Source organism: Patagioenas fasciata, chromosome Z (genome assembly GCF_037038585.1).
Source record: "Patagioenas fasciata isolate bPatFas1 chromosome Z, bPatFas1.hap1, whole genome shotgun sequence".
NCBI classification, from domain to species: Eukaryota; Metazoa; Chordata; class Aves; order Columbiformes; family Columbidae; genus Patagioenas; species Patagioenas fasciata.
Window position 1 is genome coordinate 43768235 of NC_092560.1, and position 15774 is coordinate 43784008.

At 42.5% G+C, this 15774-nt stretch overlaps 1 protein-coding gene across 1 annotated transcript in view; it reads left to right on the forward strand.

Moving 5' to 3' along the window:
* CPLX1 (complexin 1) overlaps window positions 1-15774 on the forward strand; it is a 69387-nt gene that overhangs the window by 1145 nt on the left and 52468 nt on the right. The window contains exon 2 of the mRNA XM_065860651.2: window positions 5-107. Coding sequence (XP_065716723.1) covers window positions 77-107 — 31 coding nt within the window. The 5' untranslated portion in view covers window positions 5-76. The remainder of the gene's footprint in view (window positions 1-4; window positions 108-15774) is intronic.

The following is a 15774-nucleotide window of genomic DNA, read 5'->3' on the forward strand; positions in this document are numbered from 1 at the left end:
GCAGGCTGCCCTCTAAGGATTCCTGGTCTCTGTGCATGTGAGGTGTGAAGGTGGGCAGCACACTGAAGGCATCACGATGGATTTTGTTATGAAACAAGCTCTGGGAGGTAAGTACACTTGGCACATGGGGGGCCTTGCATCCCTTACCCCTATTCCTTTGCGCCTGGCAAGAGAGGGGATGAGCTATGAACCTCTGGTAGGGTCTGCACCTGGAAGAGCTCTTTGGGGACCCAGGTCAGCATGCCTGTCACTGCTTCATGATCTCAGAGCCAATTGTTTGAAGAATTTGAGCAGGAGATGGCAGCAACAAGCAGAGACAAAACTCCCATGTCAGGGGAGAGACCTTCCACACAAGGTGTGCAGATAATACCTTATCTGACACCCTACCAGCTGGCTGCACATTTTGCTGTGCAGTGCGCAGGTCTTGCTTTGCTTCATGCCATGCCACTGAGGCAGGTATTACAAAGGTTGCAGACAGGTTCAGACAGAGTAAACCCAAAGAAAGCGTAGCGTTATGTGTATGAGTCCCTTTTTCATCCTCCCTCCAAAGTCTGGCCAGGCCTTCATCAAAAAACAGACATTGCAGAAATTTTTGTACCTGGGATTTAGAAAGTTGTTTCTGGTAGGGATATTGCTGCAATAAGCAGGGAAACACTAATACAGTATCCCCTCCACACCCTAGCTGGATTTCAGGCCAGATTTTTATATGGTTTCAGTATATTTCCTTTCATGTGTGATGAATTGTTTTAACCTAATGGCAGGAAACAGAAAAGGAAGTGGTGTCAGGGGGAGAAATTGAAAACAATACAAAAGTATTTGGGAATGAGATTCTTTTGTTCTGCCACAGTTACACTGCCTTTCTGGGCTGCTTGGCCTGAACATTCAGTCAAAACAAGACTGTCACTGAGATGATACTGAATGCTGGCTGCAGTTGGGAATTGGAATAGCTGGCCTCAGAGGAAGCTAATGAAGTGATTCTGATAATTCTCTATTGTACTGAATTTCATGTGTGCATTTTCCATTCATTTTCCTTTGAAGAAACTGTAGAGTCATGGTAATGTTTCATGTATGGTGTTACTGATGTCATATGTACCTTCAAAGTTTACTGCAGAACTCTCTCCCATGGCATGAAAACATGATTTTTGTCTTTGAAAGCAAAAGACCTGGTGTTGTGGGTTGGTTGTTTCCTTGTTTGTTTGGTTTTTAAGCAAGGGAGCAAAACTCTCAGAGTTAGAATAGAGCAAGCCACCCAAGTTTTAGTTGGAGTGTTTTGAATGGCAAGATCAAGCTGAAGAATAAAGGGTCTAGTTTGATGACATGGAATAGCAAGACATGTTATGTGATTTACCTGAGATATATGGTGAGATGTTCCTCTCACACCACCACTGAGCTGAAATACTCAACACAGAGAAAAGAAACAGGTTGCAGGGCACCGGGGTTCATTGTACAAACTGTACCTTTATCTTTGGAGGAAAGCTGATGCTCCCAGGTTATGGGCTAGCAAGGTCCATATTCAGAGGTAATTGCAAGGCTAACATTGTTAAGCACAGTGGTGATTTACTTGTACTAAAACAGGTTTGTCAGAGAAGCTTAGATTGTGCTGTGCCCTTGCTTCTAGTGATTTTAAATTACAGTGTCATCTCCTGTTTAATGAACTGGGCATAGCAGGCTTCTAGAATGTAATGCATTCTGGAGAGAGCAAATCTGTGTATATTGTAAGGCGTGAGTATTGTTCTGTAGTTGAAAACATGAACCAGGAATGTTTTTATTTTTTTGGAGCCCTGATTTTGTCAGTCATTTACTCTTGAGTGTAAACACTAGGTAGATGCTACTCTGTTCTGGTGGACACACAGCCTTGAATTCAGCAGGAGCTGAGATCACTGTCAGGTGGTTTGTTAGCCACAAAAGCAGGAGACTGAAGCTTAAATTCTCTTTTGAAGAATATTTTTCAGCCTTTCAGGGTTGTGATGGTGACTTTGAATGAGGGTTGGAGAGTGTGTTTCTTTTCATTTCAGATGTGCACTGCCAGACCTAGAAACATATGGCTTCCTTCTCCTGAATGAACAGCTTTTAAAAACATTATTTAAAAGTATTAAAAACTGTTATAAATACATTTTCTGTGCCCCTGTCCTTACAAGATGCGTCATTTCTAAAGCCTGGGTTTCAATCTAACTCAATTGTCTGCTATATTTCTGAAAACATTCTACACTTTCCCTTCCTCCTTCAGAAAATCTCTATCACTGCAGACCTTGGTTGCATGTGGTTGCATTTCCTCCTACCTATATCACCTTACAAATTAGGCGCTACCCTCTTTTGTTAGATGATCAAGAAAGGATCCTAGGGATGTGTCTTGTGGATCCAGTGTGCAGAGCCAAGGTGAGACATGCACTTTCCTCCTTGCTACCCAGAAATCTGTGTCCTGCTCAGGGTGCCAAGAGTACCTCAGACCAAACAAGTAAAATGGGTTTGTCTGAGAAGGAAGGTCTAGGGTTAGTGAGCTGTCATTAACATATTACCAGGTTAGGAAGGCAGAGTCATAAAACACAGAGAAGGATTTATGTTTTGAGAATATTCACTTCTCAAAAGTCAAGGGACTGCAGTACCAAACTGAAAAATCTCAATGGCCTAACCGGTCAGAGGCTGGATGCTCGGACTTATAAACTGGAGGTATCAGTCTTAAATTGAGCTTTCCAAAAGTGTCAGTGCAACTAGAAAGCTGTAGGACATGATGAGATTTTCTGCTAATGTCTTCTGTATTACCTCCCGCTGAGTACTGAGCTGTGAAATCTCAGCCTCTGTCTGTTCTTGAGATGTGTGAAGAAAAATGGTTTAGTTGGAACATATATGAGAAATAGTGCAATTAACAGTGGTTCTGGGGGCCCATTGCCTGTGTGACTCTGGCCATGCATGCATCATAATTCCCTCTAGAACTCTCAAATGTTCAGCACAACAGTCTGTAACCATACAAAAAAGATACCAGACTAATGCTTTAAGTGCTTCAGACCTAATTCCCTGAGCTAGTGATCCAGAGCTTTATCAGCTCACCGTGGGCACTGTGGGTATAACACAAAGGTAGGACAGATCAGAAATGGATCCTGGGCAGGCAGTTTCCATAGCAAAACTGGTCCTAGAATTACTACCAAAGCCCTTGTCACCAAAGTCATATGTTGGTGCCATGTGTTTTCCAGTAGGCTGTTGCCCTTTTCTTTCTTGTCTGTCTGTGAGAGAAAAGGAAGGGGAGAAAGAGAAGGAAAATGAAAGGTGATAGACACAATCATCTTCAAGCAGCAAGGTCTGGTGCTGCTTCAACACACATTTTACATCAGTCTTGTAGGCTTCATTTCCATCTGTCCTTCCCATCCCTCTCCCAGTCCCAAGTGAGTCTGTTTGTCAGTGTATTGTGATGGCCCTTGTCTACTTCTGAAAGATCACACAGAAGAATTTCTGTTAATTTGGTGTCAAGGATGTCACAGTAGGAGCAGGGACTATAAAGGCCCCAGTCTCTCCTCTTTTGGGGGCAAGCTTTTTATTTTTGATTGAAATGTTCAGGTGGACAAATTCCATTGGTCTGTCATGATGCATTTCTGTAGAATAGATTTGGCATAGCCTTGTGTTTCCAGGTGATTGTAGGCTTGCATTCATAAAACTGGAAACATATAAGTCTGTTTTTACTTCCAGCTCCTGACATTGTTTAGAATTGTTGTGCTTTCACTTCTGGGTATTTAGACCTGGGTTTTACAGCTCCACTGATATTTTCAGTGGGAAAAAAGCAAACTCTACAAATTATCAAAAAATAAATACAAAAATAAGACTTATCTGCATGTTTCTTTTTCAAGCACAGCTCATCCCTGAATATCTGCATGTCTGAACCTGTCTGTTCCAGAATAATTTGTAGTCCAGAGTAGCTTAATTCCCTTTTAAAGACATTGCACTTGAAACTTTCCATTTTCCTTAACCTGAAGGAAGTTGTGGGTGAAATGTGGGGGAAGCTGTGTTTTGTAGGACTGCTGACCAAACCAACGCACAATTCTTATCAGTGGTTAAAGGAAGAACTGTTCCTGGCTGACATCACAGAATCACAGAATCATGGAATCACAGAATCACAGAACATTAGCAATTGGAAGACACCTCGAAAGATCATCTAGTCCAATTCCTCTGCCGGAGCAGGAACACCTAGATGAGGTTACACAGGAAGGCGTCCAGGCGGGTTTTGAATGTTTCCAGAGTAGGAGACTCCACAACCTCCCGGGGCAGCCTGTTCCAGTGCTCTGTTACCCTTACTGAGAAGAAGTTTCTTCTCAAATTTAAGTGGAACCTTTTGTGTTCCAGTTTGAACCCACTACGCCTTGTCCTATCATTGGTTGTCACTGAGAAGAGCCTGGCTCCATCCTTGTGACACTCACCCTTTATATATCTGTAAACATTCATGAGATCACCCCTCAGTCTCCTCTTCTCCAAGCTAAAGAGACCCAGCTCCCTCAGCCTTTCCTCATAAGGGAGATGCTCCACACCCTTAATCAGCTTTGTTGCCCTGTGCTGGCCTCTTTCCAGCAGTTCCCTGTCTTTCTGCAATATCCTGTGATGAGGAGTTTCATGGGTCTGTTGCTTGCTTTATTTTTCTGTTTCTCTGGAGTTTTCCTCAGGATAACTTTGTTTGAAACTTGCTTCCTTCTGGATTCCTGCTCAGGTCATATATATAAAGATATAGTGAAGAGTCATTCAGTGTCCCAGTCACTCCTGATTGTGTAAAGCTCCAGCTATGGCTTTTTCCCTGCCTGGAAAGTTCCACTCTGTTAACAGTTTCTTGGATCAAAGCTGTCCCATACCTATCATCTTTCATGACCTACTTTCATGTCATCTCACTTAACTTGGCAAGTTGCACAGATCCTTCCTGCAGTGCAAACAGAGTTTAAATTACACATTATGTGAACCTACACTTGTTCACAACAGATGCTGACTGCATATGCACACAACAAAGTGCCTCTCTCAGGTTACCACTTCAGACTATTTCTGTTACTGGAATTAATAAACTTTGTATCACTGCTAGAAAATCTTTCTAACCTTTGATTAGCAAGCTTCTTTGACTTAATTTAAAAGATGTTCCTTTATTATAGCTGGGAATATATTATCTTTAAATATATATATTTTTTAATCCTTTTCTTCCTGTCACAGAGTAAATGCTGATGTTTCAGCCTTTCATAAAGAAAAAAAGGGCAGCTGCTTGGTATTGCAGCCCATCCAGTTGCAGCTGAGGCTGCACATGGATTGAAAAATAACAGTCCCTCTTCCTAGTTATTCTGGAGTGCATTTGTTAAACATCTCCATGCTGAAATTGCCCTTTTGATGTCCTTCCTTATGCCTGCAGTTCTGGGTTGTGAAGGAAGATCCTAAATGTGTTTAATTGAAGTGAACAGTATTTGTTTCTCTATGGGAAGCTTTTAATTGTGCCTTTCCTTCCTTTCTACTGCATGTGGTCTCTGTGTACTACTACAGCATTATGGATCAGGTAAAACAGGGCCAAGTACGGCAGGCCACATACCAGATTATGTCTTAAACTATAAGCAACTATAGCCTTGAAAGGATGCTGATTGTTCTGTCATGTCAGCCTTGCTTCAGTGACTGTTGATTCCAGAACAAGTACTAAGGGTACGAAAGACTTAACCTTAACTAGTTCTCCCATAGCAAATGATGTATGTGCTTGCCACGGCTGGGTTGCACTGAGAAAGCATGTCTTCACTGCATTTGTGGCAGTGGAGTTAAAACCAGTCTCTTTCTACAGTACTATCTTATCTTAGTTGAAGCTTGAGAGCTTGGGGTCATGCTTTCTTGTTTGGTACTGAAAGCTTCAGATTTGGTCCTTGAGCAGCCTTGAGTGTCAAGGTTTGTGGGCACGGGGAATGGCAAAATGGTATAATAACAGTACTTCCTCCAGGGATAAGATTGTTTAATGAGATGCTAATTCCATATTCTACTGTAGAAAGTAGGTAGTTTCTTGCCTGGCCTGTGGTAGGAAAAGACAGTACCCAATGTAAACACTCAGGTTCTGGATCCTGGTGACCTTTTGTAGATAGCCACAGGTGTGTTGAGATGCTCTTAGGAATTCTTCTGCTCTCTCTTGGATGGTTTGAGTGGCCAGAGGGCTCCCAACTGGCTGGACATCACCTGAATACAGCAGTACTGCTAACATCACCAAAAGCTTGGAAAGGAATGTGGTGGAGGATCTAACTCGGATACCTCCCAGCGGAGGTCATCCATGTGCGTCAGCTACTATTACAAGTGCACATGCAGGCAGCTACAGGAGCTCTCCTACTGCCAAAAAACTAGCCTGACATCTGACAACAGTTTTGCCTCTTACCTGGTGCAAATACTGCAGTGCTCAGGTTCACAGCAGAAAGAGGTCAGTGTAGTTAATGAGCTGTGTGTGGATTCTCTCCGAATCTGGATGTTCTCCCTGAATCTGGATGTTCTCCCTGAATCTGGAGGAGAGGAGACAAGAACACAAGGAACAAGTGCAGAGCTGCAGAATTTCTACTTCCATTTTGGCAGTAATGACATGTTGAGTCATATTTGCTTCCAGCATAGTCCATGGACTGGAAAAAAAAAATGAAATAAGACAATTTAATAGTCATCTTTACTCTATGTAAGAGACCTCATTTGATGCTTCCATGACAGGATTAAGCTACTTGAACAAGCCATTTGTATGGGGATATAGCGGAAGATTTGGCGAGGAGGTTGCTTAAATGTAAATACGCTCAAGTGACTTGCACCTGTCTGTAGAAAAAGCGGATACATCACACTAATTGTTTTACTGACCTTGTGTGCTTGATGAGTAGAACCTCTGTGTTAGATAACATAGGCCTGTGAGAAACTCTAGGCACCTTATCACTATGTCTGAGATTCCTGCTTTGTTGTGAGAAAGAGCGGGAGGCTGCGCCTGCCTGAAGCCTTGAAATACAGGCAAGCTCAGCAGGCCCAGTGATCTTCCAGCAGGGCTGAACTGACCAGCACCTGCGTCCCCGCTTGTGTCACCTCTGACTGGGAGCTTAGGTGTGGCTTTGGAGAACCCCCAGTAGAGAGGTAAAAAGTTGCTCTTTGCAAATGCATTCGTGGCCTCTGGCTCTTCTTGCGATGTGCCTGTGTATGTGTACACACCATTGAATATTGCACACTTCTAATATGAAGCAATCAGTTTGGTAATAAATCAAATGCAGATCTGTGAATACAAGAGTACACTGAAGAGACTGTGCCTGTGTAAAGTATCTATTTACCACAAGGAAAAAATGCATCTTTTTAGCATGCTAGTGGAATCTCCAATGATAAAGCAGCTGTTTTATGCATGAAGTGAAGCATGGTGGTCCTTTCTTCACGACTATGAGGGACACTGCTTCCCCCACCTTAGAATGCTTAAACAAGAGCAGGATGCAATCCCAGTTTATTGGGCTAGATTTGCTGGTAGGATATTTAGAACCATGTGCTATACTCCTTGCATAGGGCAAACCTGTATCATAGTGTAGTAATCAAGTTTTTGGGCATGGCTGTCCCTTCAGAGTGTCTTTCAAATCCTGACTTTTCTGTTGTTCAGATAAGATAACAGATGTGTCTTTGGCTGGTCCCCTGCTGTACCTTCTATTCTGCAGGACAGCAAGAGGGACAGAATGTCTCTGGAGAACAGGCTTAGTAGACCTACAACAATAGGCAGCAGTTGCCAAAGGAAAAATATGTTTACATGAGATATAATTGGTGTCTGAGCAATCCTGACTACCATTTGCAATACTTGCTCTAGAGTACTGGAAAAGATAACATTCATACAAGTCAAGTAATGAATGCAAGATAAATGAAGCTGTGTTGCTTAGATAGTAAGCTGTTCCCATGTTGTGCTGGTTAGCCAAATCAAGGTACATGCAGTTACTCAATTTTCTTCTTAGTAACTAGCACTGTCCATTGTCTTGGATTTAGTCTGAGAATAATAAGATAGCACCCTGGTATAAAGTTAAAGTTTTCTTTGAGTAGTTTTCCAGTGTTTGGGATTTGGTTTGAAAAGAATGTAAGAACTCAATGATATCTCTGCTGTTGTCAAGGGAATGAGCGGCTTTTCAGCTGTCCAGGTGCAGGTGTAGCATAGCCTCTGGGAGGGAATATAACAAGACAACACCTTAGATTGACATCCAGGTTGATCAGTGAGGCATTCCATCCCATGAATGTCATGCTTCACATATAAGCGGGAAGTTGCTGGGGACAGTTTTTGGTTTTTGATGGCCTCTCTCCTATGCCCCGCTGTTAATCTCTGTGTCACTGGACTCGCCGTGCTTGCAGTGTCTGCCCTCTGCCGTTCATTCTTGGGAGTGTGCGTCCCAGCAGTAGAGTATCATTTTTCTTTCATTATTGTTCTGTTAAATCTAATTCAACCCATGGGTCTTTCTTGTTTTTCCCTTCCTTCTGCCCTGGAAAGGAAAGGCAAGAGTGAGTGGCTGTTCACTGTTTCAACTGCTGCCCAGGGCTAAATGGTAACATTTTTAAAATCCAGATGAATTCAAGGAGTCAGAGCAACAGACTTACACAACCATTTCCTTGTCTTTTTCACTAGATAAGCATTTATAAAAACACATTTTGTTTTTAGGACTGCAATATTGTCTCTTTCACTTATGTAATATTTCTGAGAGCTGAGTGTTTTCTAGAGCTGTGAGGCATCGAAATCTTGTTTTCCCCATCTTTCATTCCTAAATAGGATATCATATCCTCAGTCTCAAATATGGCAACATTTAAAAATAGTTATAGAGAATTTTCAAAAAAACTTGTTTTGTCCTAGGACAAAAGTGTTCCATGCCCTTCATTTTTCTTTTGCCTCTCCTACAACAAAAAGAAAGTACAGAAAAGACATCAGTGATTTTTTTGTTTCCCAATTATCTCCTGATCCCTTGAGCTTTTCTGAGTAGTTCTGTAGGCTAACTCCATTCTATGCTGAAAAATGCATGGATGCATGCAGACATGACCTGTCTTTTAAAAAGTGTGAAAGATCTACTGATGGAATACCAAAAATAGAACAAGCACAAACAAGGCTTGCAAGAGGTCTTTGCTCCATTGGTCTTTAACAGGACTGTGAGGCTTTTGTCTCCTGAAGTAAATTACTATAAAATTCTGCGAGAAAATTTACCTTCCTTCTTTTAAGAACATTTGTGCTGAGATCTGCATGTTCTAGAAGGATTGTGCATGTCTCACTACGATGGACACTTAATGAGACACCAGGGAGTGAAAGAGGCACCAAGAACAATGCTGAATCTGCTTTTTGCCAGGACAAAGATTTTCAGCTTTCTAGTTGAGATATGATCATCACCTAATAACCCAAGAATGACAGTTTTGAAAATAAGCTCTACACATCTTACCTAATTACAAGACTTGAAGCATGAGCAACAGTTCAATGAACTTTTGTTGAAATTAGACATTAAGAAAATTATTTCTCTTGTTTTATTTTTTTATTCTCAATTAAAAAAAAAAAAAAATCAGCTTGCATTTGCACTTCCAGTCTCTTCAAATATGAAACAATGTAGAATGTTAATGACTGCCTTGCCATTGTGATTTTTTTTTTAATTACTTTTTTTTAATAAATAAAGCCATATGTCTCAGGCTGCAAGATACTTCAGTTCTTTGTTTCTCTTGACAGAGTTTTGGTATCTCAGATCTTTTGAAAGCTTTGAACTCAGCAGGGTCCAGCTGCTCCAACACTGCTTCCTCTCCACCTTTTTGGGATCTTTTTTGTTTTTTGCAGCTTTCTGAAAATAGTCCATTTAGCGACCTGCATGGAATTCTGCTAAGTTCCATAACAGCAACCATGGCCAAGCCCATTGGACAGGCAAGAGTGTTTAGAATACACTGGGCATAATGTGTGTGGAGTTCTTTAATGAACTGATTCTGTCTACAGTTGCTAATAGCACTAAATTATGGAGATAGGTGGCCAAGAAAACAAATTTATCTATTTCATGTCTGTTTCACCAAATACTCAGTGCTTCATTCTAATCTTGCCTGCAGGCAGCAGGACATTGTCAACTAATTTCAGGAAATCCGTGTCCTAAAGTTTAACTGTTGCCCCATTGGAAAGTCTACGAGGGGTGTGTGTGTGTATGTGTGAGGAGAAAGGAGACTGCTCATGCGGTGTAACTTTTCTGTGAATCAAAGACAGTGGGAAGCATAAGGTGAAAACAGGCTGGAAGCATCTGCAGGGCTTGGAAGGAGTAGGCACATCTCCCTCTCTCTCTGCTGTTTGAGGCTAGCAGCTTCTTTTGTTTGGCCCCAGAGCACCCTGGCCAGGGCGGTTAGGAGAAGGGAGTGCCAAGCAGTGGTAGTATGGAGGTAGCTCCCTCAAGCCACAGTGATGGGCAAGCCTAGGGGTCAGTGGCAGTGAAAGGTCAGATTGGGCGTGGCTGCTGGAGGGATGCAGGCAGGACTTCCTCATGAAGTGACCCCTGAGAAGGGAATGGCCTAAGGCTCTGCAGCAGGTGACACAGACTCCTGGGTGAGAACTCACTCAGTGCAGGTTCAGGGCTTTGAAACACCTCTGATGTGAAGCTGAAAGCACACTCCTCTGCCTCTATTACACCAAGAAACCCCTTGCAGCCTGGACTCCACATCTGCACTTCTATGCAAAAGACAATGTTCTTGTTCTGCCTGGTTATGTGTATGTACCCTTTTGCTAATTCTGGGCCACTTTTGGCAGTGCTCTGCAAGGATAGGGATAAGAAAGGTGCCACACAACTCGCTTTGTCAAGAAAACTTCAGGCACTGACAAGGAATCCTGTCACTTCAAATTACGTCAAATCTGTTAATAAGTCTGTTGGGGTTATGACATGGATGATATTAGAAGTCAAGTCTCTGCAGTAATATTTTTTTTTTTTATAAATTTAAGGAAGGTAATGGCTTTTGATAACTTCTGAAAGTCCCGGAGACACACTTTGCCTTTTTCTGTCTGAATTTTTCCTTCCAAATTTGTCTGTTTGGGGTTTTATTTATTTTCCATCAGTGCTGCATCCTATGCAAACCGAAATAGGCCAAATGGCAGAAGAGTGTGGCAGAATGCAAACCCCCCTCTCTCCCCCTCCCTCCTTCGATATGGAAGGAGTAGGCACATCTCCCTCTCTCTCTGCTGTTTGAGGCTAGCAGCTTCTTTTGTTTGGCCCCAGAGCACCCTGGCCAGGGCGGTTAGGAGAAGGGAGTGCCAAGGTGCCAGGGAGCTGCTGGGTGCCTGCGGCCAGTGTGGGGGATGTTTGGAGGCTTCAGGGGCACCCCACAGCCAGGGTGGGTGTGCAGAGAATCTTCTGGAATGCCTACAGTCAGATCTGATCAGACTGCAAAAAAATGGGACTCTCGTCAACACGTGTGGCCTTGTGCATGATCTCTTGGAGTTAGAAGCTTAGCCACCGTCGCCAGGAGCCATGGTGCGCCCCTCCCTGCCCCCCGACAGAGACTCCGCTTGCCTTGCTGCCATGTGTGTAAGTAAAATTAATCCTCACAGGATTGCAACTGTATCTACTTTCCATGCACATTTGCATGTGTATTTATACTTTCCGTGCACATTTGCACGCATACTTTCCATGCTCAGTACGAGCACGTGTATAAATTAAACCTTGCAGAATCGTGAGTATATTTTCCTCCCATGCTTCCACATAAGCACGTGTAATATTCCGTGCACATTTGCACGTGTATTTCTCCTCACAGGATTGCGAGTGTATTATAAATTTACCCTCGCAGAATTGCGAGTGTGCACTTCCTGTACTCAATACGAATATGTGTATCCCTTTAAAATAATCCCACACCATGTTCAGGCAAGTGTGTACTCTTCCTGGACTCAGGGGCGGCTCTGGCATTATTTTTGGTGAAGCTATGTGTATGGACACTGTGGACCTCCTGTTGTATTAGTTGCTGCCCCTTAATAATTTTCCTCAACTGGTATCCAAACCTGTATTTAAGTCACTTTTGGAGTGCTAAAACCCTGTTTCTCACCGGTTTAATTAAAGTTGTTTTGGACCCTCTTGTCCCTTAAACTAACTTCAGGGTGCCTCTGTGACAAAGAGAGAGCTAGTTTGGCTAGTTGGTATGTATGTGAGTGTATATATTATGTTTCTGACTGTTGGTGTATGAAGAAACTGCTGAGAGCAGACCAAATTTAAAGAGTTTCTTTCTGGGTTTTGTGTGTCTGAAAGCACTGTTATTTCCTGACTATGGAAATTAGACAGCTTCTTATGACAACTTTGTCTCGTCTACTCAAAAACTACCTATAGACCCTCAGGCTTGAGAAAACATGAAAAATCACTGACTGAGAATATGTTAACATTTCTTCAAGCAGAACTTGATTGTATGCAGTAAGCTGAGGTTTACAAGCACTTAATTTGAGTAACAGCCCGTTCCAAAGAACATTTTCCTCCATGTGGTATAGTACCATCCCACTGATGTCACTGTAGCCGCTGGGAAGCATCACAGCACCAGTGTATTACCAAGTATCCACATTTCTTCAAGAGTATTAAAAAAGGTTCATAATTTATTTATTTGTAAGATTTTCCTGCCTTTTCTGATAGGTAAGTAATTTCAGAAGTTACAGTCTATTCTGGTTGTTTAAACACAATGATATGACACCAGAAGAAGTCAACTTCATGGGAAAGGATTGTAATGATTGTTTAAGAGTTGACTGCAGTCCCTTTAAAACTTTACTGGGGGAGGATGTTGTATTTCAGTGATGGCTTAGCTCATGAGCAGTCCCAGTGACGTTATGCAGTATCACCACTTCTTGCAAATAGGCTTCTACAGGGACCTGCTTCAAGGAGACATACCTTCCTGGGTAATCTGCTGGGGTGGGAGAACAGTTTGCAATATCCTATGCAGCCACTGAGGAAGCAACTGAGGCAGCCATAACATCCTGCTAAAATATCTGGCCTTCTGGTTTTGGTTTGATATTGGTTTGGTATTGTTTGTTGCTTATTTGTTTGTTTGTTTTGTCTTGGATTTTGGTTGTTTGGTTTTAATAAAGATATTTTTTGTTTTCTTGCTTTTTATACTATCAAACTAATTCATCTGGCTTTGGTGCAAGCATAATGTTTTGAACCAAACTGGTCTAATCTGTGTACCTTGAAACACGAATGTCCACATAAGGAGCAGCATTTAATGCCCCTCCATGGCAGCAGAAATAGGTGACTTTCCTCCCACTCGAGGGAGAAATCATGTTGTTCTGACTGCTTTAATCTCTCTGCTCTCTTTAGATGGGTTTGAGCCTGCTGCCAATTGTGAAACTCTGTATATACGTATTAAACATGTCATGAAAGCTGTTGTTTTACAGTGTTGCTTCAGTCTCTGTTAGCTTTTCTTTAAAACAGCAGGGAGAATCCAGTCAGCAAGACTGCCTGCCAGGCTAAGGTTTTCTGGGTTTCTTGGCTAGACTCATCATCCTCATTTGTCAGTAACCATGGGGACAACCGTCATTTTTCAAGGCAACAGAGAAGGTCTGGCATCTGTCATCAGCATGGATTTAGGAAAACTATTAGAGCAGCAGAGATCTGCACACTTAGCAATGTGGGGGTATTTTTATTCAGCTGTTTTTTCTGTGCCAAAGTGAGTAATTTACTTAAAGGAGGGAAGTGGGACTGGAACAATTGTAAATCATAGAATTATAGAAAGGTTTAGGTTGGAAGGGACCTCGTTCTAAACCCCATACTGTGTGCAGGGACACCTTTCACTAGACCAAGTTGCTCAAAGCCCCATCTGACTTGACCTTGGACACTTCCGGGGATGGGGCATTCACAGCTACTCTGAACAACCTGTTCCTGTGCCTCAGTGCCCTCATAATGAAGAATTTCTTCCTTATATCTAATATAAATCTCTAATCTAATATAAATTTCTAATCTAATATAAATCTCTTTCAGTTTAAAGCCATTATTCCTTGTTCTATGACCCTTGTAAAACAACCCTTTCCAGCTTTTTTGTAGGTCCCCTGTAGGTACTGGAATGCTGTTGTAAGGTCTCCTTGGAGCCTTCTCCAGACTGAACGACCCCAAGTCTCTCAGACTTTCTTCATAGAAGAGGTGCTTCAGCCCTGTGATTGTCTTTGTTGTCCTCCTCCGGACTTACCCCGACAGGTCCATGCATCTCTTATGTTGGGGTCCCAGACCTGAACACAGTACTCCAGGTTCAGACTAATGAGAGCAGAGGAGAGGAGGAGAGTCATCTCCCTCAGCTTACTGGTTACATTTATTTTGATGTAGCACAGGATACGGTTTCCTTTCTCGGCTGCAAGCACACATTGCAGGATCACGTTGAACTTCTTATCAATCAACACTGCCAAGTCCTTCCCCTCAGGGCTACTCTCATTCCATTCTCTGCTTAGCCTGTATTTGTTCTTGGGTTTGCTCTGACCCATATGCAGGACCTTGCACTTGGCCTTGTTGAACTTCATGAGGTTCACACAGGCCTGAATCTCAAGCCTGTCAAGGTCCATCTGGATGACATCCCTCCAGCATGTTGACTGCACCTCACAGCTTGGTGTCATCAGCAGATTTACTGAGGGTGCACTCAATCCCACTGTTGTGTTGCTGACAAACATGTTAAATGGAGCCAGTCCCAATACCAAATATCACCAGTTTTTGTTCTCTACTTGAACACCAAACTGTTGACTTTCAGTGTGACCATCCAGCCAATTTCTTAACCATCAAGTGGTTCATCCATCAAATGCCCGTCTGTCTAATTTAGAGACAAGGATGTTGTGTGAAACAGTCACAATTACTTTGCACAAGTCCCAGGCAAATAAACATTGTGTCAAGCAGACCTGCTTTCAAGTTCTTTTTCCTGTTGCAGCTACAAGCTGCATATGACTAATACCTGCAGTGCCCATGGGCTCATATGAACAAAGTGCCTAGGTGGTCTTTTCCATCAGTAGATTTCCAGCCAGCAAATCCAGAGAACTCCACTCCTAAAGTAGGTGCTTCCACTTGTCCAGAAGCATCTCATCCCAAACTCTGCAACTCTTTGGAATAGGAAGGGAACATGGGCAGCTGGTTTGTGACATCTGGCTAGCATAGATTATTTATAGCTATACCATAGCTGGGTCATAAGGGTCAGAATGACAAGACAAGCATTTGACAGGAATTATTGATCAGTACAGGAACAGAAACCACTGCATTTGTGGTATGCAGGAAGTTGTCGCTGCTTTTTGATTGTGGTGTCGCATGGAGTGTACACCTGAGAATGGGACTGCACCCTGCCAGGTGTAGTTACAGAGATCTGTCTGAAAAATACCTGCCTCCAGAGGGTTTACAGTGCAGACGGTAAAGATGAAAAGAATTCTTGAGAAGGTGAAATGGAAATGCCTCCCAAAGGTATATACAGCAGCTCTGGAACAGCGGCGGCAACAGAAACTCCTTTTAACTGTTAATTCTGTTAATCTTAAAGTGTCTCTTAATTCCTTGTCCAGTCATAAAAGGCACCATTTTTTCTTTTAAGTAAAAATGCTATATGATATTATAGTTCAAAAGAACAGTTCACACAGTGAATGGCTTGTTATTTTGGTGTAAGGTAGCTGAAACCACATAATTCAATGTGTCCAAAGGCAGCACAGAATGTTTTTTAGCTACACTTGCACACACTTTGCAGCATAAGTTAAAGTCTGTGACCTTTCAGATATCATGGTGTAATGTCCCTCCAAAAGAGCTGTCAGGTTTGCACTCTTCAGCTGGCAGCTCAGTCTGGTATGCCAGATCACTCTCTTGTCATATCTGCATCATTCTCATTTCTGTTCCTGCG